The following is a 12761-nucleotide window of genomic DNA, read 5'->3' as shown; positions in this document are numbered from 1 at the left end:
TCAAACTCATTATACATAAACACAAATTTCTTGCAAAGATGTTAGTTAATAGCATTGGAATATAAATAAATTTAAATTTACAAAACATAAATTTAAGTAACAATAAAACCAAGAGAGTAATATTTGCAAAACATGGTAGTATTTATCTTAGTAAGTGAGTTTATGTTAAACTTAATCTCATAAAACCAGTTTAGAAGCTAATAATTGCACCACACTTATATATATATATATATATATATATTATAATTTGACCTTATTCCTAGTCGACATGAAATCTTCGATGCCCCTCACACCAATTAATAAACATCTCAAACATGTGATCATATATTTATAGGTGATCTCCTTTGGAAGACTAAGGCATTCCCAAATGTGATCGTGACAGCTTGGAGAGTGCTGCTGGATAGAATCTCAACAAGGTGAGTTTGAGTAGGAGAGGGGTGATGATGGAATCTACGCTATGTGCAATATGTCAGCTTAAGGAGGAGTCTTGTCAACATATATTCTTGGAGTGTAAATATGCACAATGGGTATTGGTCCTTGTGCTTCAAATGGATAGGTATCTCTTCTGTTCAACATAATGATTTAAATCTGCACTTTATGAGTTTTTATCTGAGCAATGCTAGCAAGAAGCAAAACCTGGTATGGAAAGGTGTTTGGGCATCTGTTATTAGGTGTATCTGGGACCAAAGGAACCTGATTGTATTCAAAAAAAGGGCTAGTAGATGCAGAGGAGGTGTTTCAGAAGGCTCAACTCAAATCTTGGCTTTGGATGAAGCACAAGGTGCATTCCTTTACTTATTCTTTCGTAGATTGGATTCTTAATCCAATGCTTTGCATTAGAATTTATAATTAGGACTCCCAGATGTCAAGAGTTTTAAGACTACGACCTTTACTGGATTTATAGTTGGTTGGAGGTGTTGGTGGGTTTGTCACGGCCTGCAGCCGGTGCAAGATGGAAAGGACATATGTGCCTGTATGCAAGGGAGTCAAAATGAATGTTAAGGACATGATGGAGGATTCTGTTTTGATGTGTCTTATAACAAACCAATAGAGGCAGGGTGTATGCTGGTTCAGGGTTCTTTATGAAGGAAACAAAAACTGTGTTTTTTATGTGGTGTTTTGGTTGTTGTGGAAATCCCTAAGTGTGTTTGCTGATCAACTAGTGGCCTCACATGTGGATGCTTGCAGTAGAGGTTGTGGTGATTTAGACATGTTGGGGGATGTAAGTCGAAGGTGTAAACTCCAACCATTCTAAGTGCGAGATGGACCCTGACAAGTAGGAAGTTGGTTTCTGATAAAAGTGAGCTTAAAAGGAGCAAATGGAAGATGCTGCATTGAAGTGATTGATTTTGTGACAAGTGCTACAATTGTGCCATTGCAAGCTGGGTAGAAGGAATGTCAATGAGGCGGTGGAGATAACCAATATTTTGGTGTTTTTTGATGGTTTTGTAGTTGCAGTTTGCAATGCTTATAACATTCCAATACGAGCACGGTGCTAGTTGGAATAAGATGTCTAACTTATGCAGCAAACATTATCTATCTATTGCTTCTGGGGTGTTTGTTCATTTCTTTATTCTTGGAGATTCCTAATGTGGTTTGGTTTATGTAAAAGGGTTGGGATACCCCTTTTATATCCCTCTTAATTTAATTTCATTATTTGCCGATAAAAAAATATATTTATAGGTGATAAAAAAATATAGTTAAAAAAACTTGAGTATGATAAACTCTAAATAACTTTAATAATATTTTAGTAAATCAATTTATTCTTTACTCAACCTCATAAAATATGGTTATAAAATAAGGATTACATCTTATAATATATATATATATATATATATTAATTGGTGAAAATCTTTAACTATTTATTTTCTCCTGTAAAATGAAAAAAAAATGTAGTCATTTATATAAAACTTCATGAATTTACTTTAATTTATAAAAAACCAAATTAGAAAAGATAAACTCTCAAATTCATAAGTTTATTGTATACAATGAGAATATTATTATTTTATATGTTTATCTAATTTGTCTATTTTAAAAATATAAATAAATATATATTTTAAGTGTTATTTAAATAAATATTTTTTAAAAGCTATTTATTTCAAAAATACTAATTTTAAGCTTGTGTAATTGCATATTTGAAAAACAAGAATGCTATATCTTTTAATAATTAAGTCCTATTCACTTTTTAAATAAGTCGTTATTTTAAAATTACATATTTTAAATACGGTTAAATGTACTTATAATTTCGATGTTTTTATATATTTTAGTATATTATATTTTAAAAGTTTTAATGCTATGCTTTCTCATTTTAAAAATGTTTTTTTAGTGTTATAATTAATGTTTTAATTTTTTTTTTTTACCAATTTTACAAAATATTAGACGTAAAAATATTGTACATAATGTTTTCGAAAACGTTTAGTAACACATGTATGAAATTTAAACTGTAATTAATTATTATTACCATTTGTGTTAAGTTTTTCCCTTTTTGAAATCTCGGCTTGGAATGCGACTGCAACAAATTTTGAACTGTAATGTTAGAGACAGGCAAGGTGAGTGAAAAGTCTAAAACGAACTCTCTCACGCCAATGCACACTGGATGACGTGTCGTACCTACCGCTATATAAATACAAATCTGCCGTTTTGCCATTTTTGATTTTTGACTTCAATAGCCTCCACTCTTCTTCGAGCGGGAACTCGACATTTTTACCTCTTGCGTCTCTCTCGCCCTATCTTCTTCTTTGCATGTCTCTCTGCTTCTAGGGTTTTGAATTTGCTCTTCCTTTCGCAATTCGCGGTGACCGCCGCCATGAATCTGCTCCACGGCTCCAAGGTTTGGGTCGAGGACCGGGATTCTGCTTGGCTGCCAGCTGAAGTGCTCGATTCCGACGGTAACAAGATTCTGCTGCTAACTGATTCCGGCAAGAAGGTGAGCGAGTTCACACGATGTTGCGAATTTGTATTCGGTGGTGATTTTGGTAATTTGAGGAGGTTTTTTGTGCAGTTGTTTGCTTCTAAGGAGAAACTGTTCCCGCGGGACGCTGATGAAGAGGAGCATGGTGGATTCGAAGACATGACGCGGTTGGCGTACTTGAACGAGCCGGGAGTGTTGTTCAATCTTCGAAGAAGATACGAGCTCAATGATATCTATGTGAGTGTTTGATTTTGGATAGTTGGTAGATGCTGAATTCCCGTTGACTAGAGGTTTAGGCTTTGACTGATAGATATTTTTATTGTTGGAAAATGTACTCATACGGAAGTATTGTTTTAGATTTTAGCAGCTTTTAATTTTTCGAGTATGGTTACTTGCTTGTTTGGATAACAAGTAAAATCAATTCCAGGCAACTTGACGTGTGTTTGAATGTAAAACACGTAACTGAGGTTAATTAAATATATATCTCAATCGTATTCAACGGTTCAATTCTACTATAATTTAAACAAAACAACACTGTGAATTTGTGACTAAATATTTGCAAATCCAAGCACAGCACAACCCACCTCTGGATTAGGTGTCACCCTCACCAAATCCGCCCCAGATGATTCACACCCTTGAACTAGGACTGCAAAACAGAAGAAGAATGGAACGATAAAACATCTCCAAACTTTTTTGTTTTTAATATACTTGTTTTGGGAACAATTTTCAAAATTTATTAGAAATTCTGGTCGAGAAACTGATTACTGAGTAGTGTAGAATTGTATTAAAAATATTCTTATTGCCAAAGAATAAGAAGTATATATAAACATACCCATAGTATATACTTTTTTGGTATTTTTTTATATTAAATTATTGCTTTTGTTTATTGATCACGTACTAGAATAATCAAATTCAAATCTATTAACTAATTTAAATAAACCGCAGGTTTTGAAACTTCAGTTGTCCTTTTTGGGATTTCAGTGACTGAACTTTTTTGATTTTAATGCATTCGCAGTTGCTAATATTAACTGAACCATTTTGATTTGTTTGTGTGAACTGTCATTTTATGCTTTTTTTTCCTGTCACTCTTTTCTTTGCTAGACATATACAGGGAGCATTTTAATAGCCGTTAATCCGTTCACAAAGCTTCCACATTTGTATGATTCTCATATGATGGACGAATATAAGGGAATTCCACTGGGTGAGCTTAGTCCACATGTTTTTGCTGTCGCTGATGCATCTTACAGGTGAGTGCACATTTAGTGTGTTATATTTTCAATTTTTACACTATTTGCTACTTGCCATTTTATGTTGTAAATTTGTGAGATTTTGTTGGTCATGATTTAGAGCAATGATGAATGAAGGTAAAAGTCAGTCTATCTTGGTCAGCGGCGAAAGTGGTGCTGGAAAAACTGAGACAACAAAATTGATCATGCAGTATCTTACCTTTGTTGGTGGACGTGCTGCTGGTGATGATAGAACAGTTGAACAACAAGTTCTTGAAGTAAACAATTATTGAACTCAATCAATCATGAATTCAGAGATAATTTATTTCTAAGTTTCATTTGCTATTTAAAATCAATGTGGGATGCTAATTTCTCTATTACATGATTCAGTCCAATCCACTTTTAGAGGCATTTGGTAATGCAAGGACTGTTAGGAATGACAATTCAAGGTGAATTTGGTTCTCTCTTTTGTGTTTATAATTTTTTTCTACTCTACTTGCATTTTATCTTCTTTTAATCCTAGGCAATATTCTAGTTTGTTTAACAAATAAGACTGGTTTAGTGTGTGGAATTTTAGGATTTGGCTCACGAATAGTATATCCCTATAGCATCCTTAGCTAGGGTGAAATTTTATGGAAACAAATTGTTGAAGAAAACATGTTCAATATGTGACATTTTTTAATTAGTATCCCATCAAGTGGGGAGTGTTTTGAGAGGGATTCTTTGTTTGTATTTTTTTCTTCTTTATGTAGCTCTTAGGTTGATTGGCAGATTTGTTTTTTAATGGGATTTCATTAGGTTTTATTCATTTGAGTGTTTGTTTGGGGAAAATTATTTTCCTGGAAATAATTGTTGTTTTCAGAACTCCTTTATGAAAAGTGATTATTTCTCTAAATCAAGTTAAATCCAACATGCACTGGTGTATTGGGTGTATTATATAATGGGGACCAATAACTTGTCTTAATAAGTGAGTTTATTCCTAATTAATCTCACAAAACCTGTTTGTAAGGTGAGGATTGCACTTCAGTTATATATTATACTTTTAACTTTATTCTTGGTCGATGCTGGATGTCCAACACATCCTCTCACGTCGAGAAATGAACATCTCGAGCGTGGGATTAATGATTATGGATGGTAGGAGCCCAATAGCGGTGACCACAACTCCAATGTCTATCTCAACTTCACAAAACTAACTTGTAAGGTGAAAATTGTATCCCACTTGTATATATATTATAATTTAATCTTATTTCTAGTCGATGTAAGATTTCTAACAACTGGTAGTCTTGTACAATTTAATGTAAAGAAACACAATATTTTTATTTTGTGGTATTGGAACCAATGCAAATGAAAAGACACATGTTATCTTATCAATTGGATGGATGCGTTATGTTAAAACTCATAAAAAGACACACCTTATTGTAATTGAGGTTGAATAGAAGATAATGGCCTTTGGTGATGAGTCAAAAATTGTGTAAAAAATTCATCATATACATATGTCGTGGAGGCCTATGGCAGAAGCCATAGTGGACAAAAAGGTATATATTCAAAAACATAAAAAAATAAATTAAAAATAACGTAAATATATAGCAACAACTATCATAAACTAAAATTGAAGAAAATATCACAAATCTCCAATGAACAATGTCATAACATTCATTGAAGTTTCATAATCTCATCATATAAAGTGATAAACTTAACAGTTCAGAAAAAGACCTACAAAAAGATATAACTATAAGAATAGTTTTTTTTTTAAAAAGAGAACGATAATTTTGAAGTTTTTAAAAAAGAGCTCATGTAAATATTCAACAGATGAATAACAAGTATAGCAACATAGAGGATTAATATAGAGAAAAAAAAGGAGAACAAGAGATGGAGAAGAAGAAATCTTAAGAAATCATGAACAAAGACTAGCAAGGAAAATAAAGAAATAATTAAACAAGAGATGGTTAAGATTTCTGGTGTGGGTGGTGGCTGGAGAAGTCTCGTTGAAGTTGCTTGGCAGCAGCTTCAGTGGTTTGCTGGTGAGAGGAAAGTATAAATTCTAGGTTTCTTCTCTTTTTCAAGGTTTACTAGAGTTATGACAGATAGGAAACTTTGAATATTCTTATAAAGGGAGTTCTAAATAATTTTTTTGAAATGGGTCAAGATATAACCCTAAATCGAATTATTTAAAACAAAACATAAAACCCTGTGAATTTCTGCAATGGGTGCGGTAAAATGCAGTGGGCATGGTAGGCATTGTGATAAACAATGCCAAAAAGCTTCAAATAGCATATGGCAATGAAAGGCAAAACATCCATGCCATACTGGTATGACGTCACCATAACAGTTCTTTTGACAACATTTGTTGAAATCACTCAACTCTCATACTTCATGGTAGTTTTTGTCTTTAGTTCTGGGGTTTGAACTTGTCAAAACCATGCTACTCATTATGTATTTTAGGAAGTTTTTTATTTTATCCTTGTTGTAATTTTATTCTTTATTATAGGTGTATCTTGCTATTAATACTAGGGTTATGCATTTAAAAACAATCCCATAATTATAGGGATTTGTTTCCTTAGAATTAGCTCTATATATTTCCTAAAATAACCAAGACACTCATGTATTTATGGGTTCAATGACCACATTATTGAAATACCATAGAAATATATTATTCTTTCTAGAGTTGAGATGGTATCAAAACCTATCTTAGTGCGTTTTGTTGGGCATATCGTGTCACCCACCTCTATTGGGTTGCCATCAAACTACCCACAAATATATAGTCCTATGCTTGAGATGTCTATTTCTCATGTGATGGGAGTGCGTTGAAGATCCCATATTGACTAGAGATAAGATCAAATTAATATATAAATTGTAACAAACATTATCTTATAAACTAATTTTGTGAGGTTGAATTATGCTTACACTCACTTACTAGTGTCACCCACTATTGGGTTCACAAATATCTAGTCCTATGCTAGAGATGTCTAGTTCTCGGCATGAGAGGTGCATAGGGAATTCCACATCGACTAAAGAGAAGGCCAATGTACAATATATAAATTGGAGCAAACCTTACGTTAAAAGCCGATTTTTTGAGGATAGTTAGGCTTTTTTGGAGATTCTACATCGACTAGAGATAAAGACATTTCATAGTATATAAGTGAGTGCAAACTTCTCCTTATGAGCTGTTTTTATAAAGTTGAGTTAGACTTAAATCCACTTCTTAATAGGCTTAAATTCAATTTCTTAATATGACATCAAAACCTATCCTAACGATGTTTCTTAGGCGTATCCTGTCACCTATCAGACCACTGTTAGATCTCGATATGTGGGGGTTCATAGGATAATGTCAAATTATATTATATAAATTGGAACAAATCTTACCTTATAAGCTGATTTTGTAAGGTTAAGTGGAACTTAAATTCCAGTTCCTAATAGTACTCATGTCATGTTATCTTATCAAGTGGGTTCGCTCCCTCATGTTCTTGTCAACCAAATACTGCATTCAATCTTGTTCAGTCAATGTTTTCTTTTTTTACCCCTTCATATCTTTGGGTCTATGTTTATCCATAATCTAGTCCTTGGCTTTGCTTACTTTCAGCCTGCACTCATGAATGAGTTTTCCTAGTTTATACTATATATCAAAGGGGTCATAAATGCTGTTGACTCTTCATCATTATCTAATGTTTTGGTGATGTTTCTTTGTCTACGATTCATTATCTTTTGAGTGTGTCCAAGTCTTTACCCCTCCATCCTATTCCTATTCAGTATCATTCACCAGAGCTGCCTCATTATTATATTGAAGAAGATCCTCCTCTCTGCAGTATTATTTAATGGTGGCTATGTCGGTAACATGAGGAATGCGGGTCATGGTTTTCAACAAATGGCAAAAAACTAGACCGAAGGAATTAGGCCATGTGGCCCGGGAAAGAGTTTAAAACCCTAAAACAAGCAGAAAGTCACGCTACACTACTCCTTCATGAGTCATGATATCCAACCTCCCACACTCTGGTGATTTCCAACCTTCTAGAACCTCTGTCCTACTTTATCTGTTCAACAAAATTGTCTGCCTTTTTTGTTTTTTTGTTTCCTATTTGGTTTTCTAAAGTTATTTTTTTACTTCTTAATTATTACTTTTGGTTTTCTTTAATTTTGTTAGTTATTTTTCTGCTCTATTATTATTTTTTGTTTTCTTTAATTATCATTATCAATTCTGTTTTTGTAATTATTTTTTTTAAAATTTATAGCTTTCTAATATTTATGATGAATTTTAATTTTTCTATTTGTATTTAATATTTAGATTTCCAACTTTTTTCAGTTCTATTTTCTTCTAATTTTTTAAATTATTTTTTATTCTGTTTATTCCTATTTTTGATTGATTTGCTGCTTTTCATTCGGGTTTTTAATTCTTTTGAACTCGTGAACTTTATGAAATTGAGTGTTTAGTAGTTTATGACATTTTTCTTATGAGACATGATGTGTTTTCTTTGGATTAATCCATATTTGGTTAGTATTTTTAGTTTTTTATTCATTTCTGTTTTTTTGTGTGGGTGAATCTAATTTTTAGTTTGTATGCCATAGGCTGACATGCCATCCTCCATACGTGAATGGATGATTTTTGTCTCACTGCCATAGCATGCCATTGATAACACTGCTTCTGAATCCTGTATATATTTATCAGTGTTGGTGTCCTCGTCCTTATGCCAGCACCAATTACTGATGGGATCTCCCCAACTTACAATATAAGCACTTTGTATGTTTTTTGTGAAGAAAAGAACCCCAAAAAATATGAATTATATACTTTGAATAAAGTTATGTTCACCTATCTTGAAATAGTTTTCTTAGTATTGTAGTTTTTTCTATCATATTGAGTCTGACGTTAAAAAAAATCGAGGGACTCCATTTTTTAACGTTTTATATTATTTTTAATTTGCTTTTTCTTAATTCTTAAAGAAATATGAATATATTTATTTATATTTATAATACTAGTGTTTTGAAATGTCCATTCATTTTGAGATGTTGGCTAAGTGTCTCAGCCATCTGGAAGTGTCAGGTTAAATATCCAAGTTAATAAAAAATTTTAAAATTGTTTTGCACATGTTATACAACTGTTGGAGAGGATTTGATATGGGAATGCTAAAAGGAGTGGTTGAGCTTCATAACAATGAAATAGACTTTTGAATACAAACGTATTTAGTGGACTATCATTTTGGGTTGTTTTGACATGATTTTATGTTTTTGTGCTAAACATATTTATAGTCAAGGAGTGGAATTTGTAATGTACTCTTCCATATATATTATTGCTCATAGCCTCTCATTATCTCTATGTTATTTGGTTGCAGTCGTTTTGGGAAGTTTGTTGAAATTCAGTTTGATTCAAATGGTAGAATATCTGGTGCTGCAATTAGAACTTACTTACTGGAAAGATCACGAGTTGTGCAGATAACGGATCCCGAGAGAAATTATCACTGCTTTTATCAGTTGTGTTCATTTGAAAGGGTATTTAATTTCTTTGAGGCCTATTATATTTTGCTGTTGGGTTGGAGTGGGTTTAGTAATGAAGCATGTGCGATAGTTTGCATTGTGCATGTGCAGGCTATGATTTTGATAATATCATGTTCAGACCATTAAGTGTTATAGTTTGTAATTGGGATGCCTCATTTTAGGATGCAGAGAAGTACAAGTTAGGACATCCGAGTCACTTCCACTATCTAAATCAAAGTAAAGTCTATGAATTAGATGGTGTACGCAACTCAGAAGAATACCTGAAGACAAGGAGGGCAATGGATATTGTTGGCATTAGTCACGCAGATCAGGTGTAATATTGTTTCCTTCAGTGCATTTCTTGCTTCATTGCATGCTTTTGTGGTTCAATGGACAGTTTTATTGATGACTAGCCCTTTTCTAATAATCATCCCTTCTTCCTATTATCAGGAATCCATATTTCGTGTGTTAGCTGCAATTTTACATGTGGGCAACATTGAATTTTCTCCTGGAAAAGAGCATGACTCATCGGCAGTAAAAAATGACAAATCAAGATTTCATTTACAGATGGCTGCTGATCTTTTCATGTAGGTGGTTTATATTTTGTTAATTTTAATCTTGTTGTCATTAAATGAGTCATAACTAGGTTGAATTTATTTGATTCAAGCATTTGCGCTCAAAACTCAAATGCACAAGTTTTAAATATGCAAACATTTTATGATGCTGATTTATTAATTTCTGGTAGTATGACCGTGTCAAGTATATAGGCAATTTATGCAACTGAAGTACGGTAGGACAAAAAGTTAATGGAAAAATTTTGTATAGGAAAAAGTAGAGTTTATCTATCAACAGTCTATGCTATTGATCTGTGTAGTATCGACAGGAATACCAAATGAATTGGATGATTGTTGTTTCTCTTTTAAGATGTATTATGGTCATAATTTATAGAATTTTTTTTCCATTTCTAACTGAATAGCTTAATTTTTTTTAATTTGCTAGGTGTTATGGCTGAGAGTGAGTAACTCCTTTATCTGTTGTATTCTGTTAATTCGTTAGAGCTGTCATTACCAGTTGATTTCTGTAAGTCAGTTAGCTGATAGCTTTCACTGTCCGCTGTCATGCCAAATAATGGGCTGGTTTGTTTGTGTTTTTTTTTTTTAAATAAGTGATTATTTAATAAAAAACAGATTTCTGCTTGTTTTGTGTGTTTGTCTAATCTTTTAAAAAAGCAGTTTTCTGCATACTTAAATAAACAGTTCTTATTTACTTCTTACATAAATAAACTGGTTCAATATTATATATATTTTTTTCATTTGTTAACTGAATGGCTTAATTTTTTTCACTTTGCTTGGTGTTGTGAGCGAATAACAACTTACCCGTTGTATTCTATTATTAGTTTGTTACAGTTGTCATTATCAGTTGATTTCTGTTGGTCAGTTAGTTACAGCTCTCACTGTCTGGGTGTTATGTCTGATTCTGTCAGTTAGATGAGCTTCTGTAGTCTGTAAATAGTCGTTGTATAGACAAGAGCTCATCACTTTTACAAACTATCTGTAATCACTTGGGGTTTAGGGTTAAAAAAAAAAAAAAGTTGGAGTGCCAACATAGTTGAGATGCCAAATAACAGTGATACTTTAACACTTCCATCTTTTGATAAAAAATACAAAGTTTTCATTTCTCTATATATTTCTGTTTTTCTTTTAATAGGTGTGATGTAGACCTACTGCTGGCAACATTGTGTACTCGTTCAATACAAACTCGTGAAGGAAGTATCATCAAGGTCCTTGATTGCAATGCTGCTGTTGCTGGCCGTGATGCTTTGGCGAAAACTGTTTATGCCCGTTTATTTGATTGGTATACATGTGGTGAATGCAAAATTGGGATGTAGTTTTTTAATGCATTGTTTCCGATGACATTCTTTTTTTATGGTGTTTTAACAGGCTTGTTGATAAGATCAATATGTCTGTTGGGCAAGACATCAATTCCAAGATACAGATTGGAGTTTTGGATATTTATGGTTTTGAGTGCTTTAAGGATAACAGGTATTTTGTCTTCCGATTGTTTGTCATTTATAGGAGTTCTTTTCCCCTTTTGTGTGTATACATGGATTGTGGAGTGTTAGACAAACAGAACAGGAGAGAAATGACTCAGTTTGAAGACTAATATAGTCGTGAAATTTCTCCCAAACTTCATAGGAGTGAGTCTATCAGAGAACACGATAGAGAACCGATTTAGAAAGAGTAGATTGAAGCCAAACAAGTAACAGTTGATCATGAACTTCCCATGCATTATATTCAGGATTAAGACAATCAATTATGCGATCCTCTTTTGGGAGAAAATGCTGTTGAACGACGGGATTAAGCACAAATTGCTGTATCTTATGTGCTTTAATGACCAGGTCCACCATATTGCCTCCAAAGGAGATAGTTTGAATCATCCAGCTTCTCAGCAATGGAAGTTGGAAAGGAGTGCGACACCGTAGCCATTGAGAACAGTGCAAACAGAACCCAAAATCTGGGAAGAGGAAGTGGCGCCGAAAAAATGGCTCTAGATACTATGTTATGTTAGATGAACAAAACAACAGAGAACTGTTTAACAAACTGAATGGTATGCATTTGAAAGGAGAAGTTTGCACAAATATTTAGCTAACTACTTACAACACAAGAGATAGCTAACTGCCTTTGCTGAAAATGTTACACGAGATAGCTGTTAGCAATAGCCAACAACTCTGAATACGTATTACAATTGTGTATATACAGAATAACTAACTACATTATGGAGAGTAGAACTGAGTAGGTTCACTGTGTTTGTTACTTTCTGGATCATTCTTCTGAATGCTAGTCACTTTTCTTAGGTTTTTCATGTATCCAAGACCTGTTTTGTACTTTCACTAGCAGGAAAATGCTTTTTGCTCAGACTTTCATTAGTATCATGCATGGATTGTCCACACCAAAAGGAATTACGCACAGATTGTTTTTCTTTGTATTCACATTGTTTGTTTTTTATTTGCTTGCTGCAGTTGTTTGTTGATTTACTGACCTTTTCTATATGATTGTTTTGCTCATCTAAATAAAATTCACCTCCAACAGTTTTGAGCAATTTTGCATCAATTTTGCAAATGAAAAGCTTCAGCAACATTTTAATGAGGTATCCATATATCA

General features: G+C 33.1%; 1 protein-coding gene across 4 annotated transcripts in view; it reads left to right on the top strand.

The window, feature by feature from the left end:
- The first annotated feature begins 2500 nt into the window (after positions 1 to 2500).
- The window catches only part of LOC137817585 (myosin-15), a 42938-nt gene continuing 32677 nt past the window's right edge, over positions 2501 to 12761 (top strand). The window contains exons 1-11 of one of the 4 annotated variants that reach the window (XM_090298631.1): positions 2501 to 2926; positions 3002 to 3148; positions 4013 to 4158; positions 4259 to 4415; positions 4528 to 4586; positions 9459 to 9615; positions 9783 to 9932; positions 10051 to 10187; positions 11308 to 11454; positions 11541 to 11642; positions 12690 to 12747. In XM_090298631.1, the coding sequence (XP_090154757.1) occupies positions 2807 to 2926; positions 3002 to 3148; positions 4013 to 4158; positions 4259 to 4415; positions 4528 to 4586; positions 9459 to 9615; positions 9783 to 9932; positions 10051 to 10187; positions 11308 to 11454; positions 11541 to 11642; positions 12690 to 12747 (1380 nt within the window). In that variant the 5' untranslated portion in view covers positions 2501 to 2806. Of the gene's footprint in view, positions 2927 to 3001; positions 3149 to 4012; positions 4159 to 4258; positions 4416 to 4527; positions 4587 to 7940; positions 8128 to 9458; positions 9616 to 9782; positions 9933 to 10050; positions 10188 to 11307; positions 11455 to 11540; positions 11643 to 12689; positions 12748 to 12761 lie in introns of those variants that run through there. The other 3 variants (XM_090298633.1, XM_090298642.1, XM_090298635.1) reach the window with 3 other exon arrangements.

The sequence above is a fragment of the Phaseolus vulgaris genome, chromosome 1, assembly GCF_051622355.1.
Source record: "Phaseolus vulgaris cultivar YP4 chromosome 1, ASM5162235v1, whole genome shotgun sequence".
Lineage (NCBI taxonomy): Eukaryota > Viridiplantae > Streptophyta > Magnoliopsida > Fabales > Fabaceae > Phaseolus > Phaseolus vulgaris.
The sequence above is the reverse complement of the archived record's forward strand: the minus strand, read 5'-3'. Positions and strand labels throughout refer to the sequence as shown.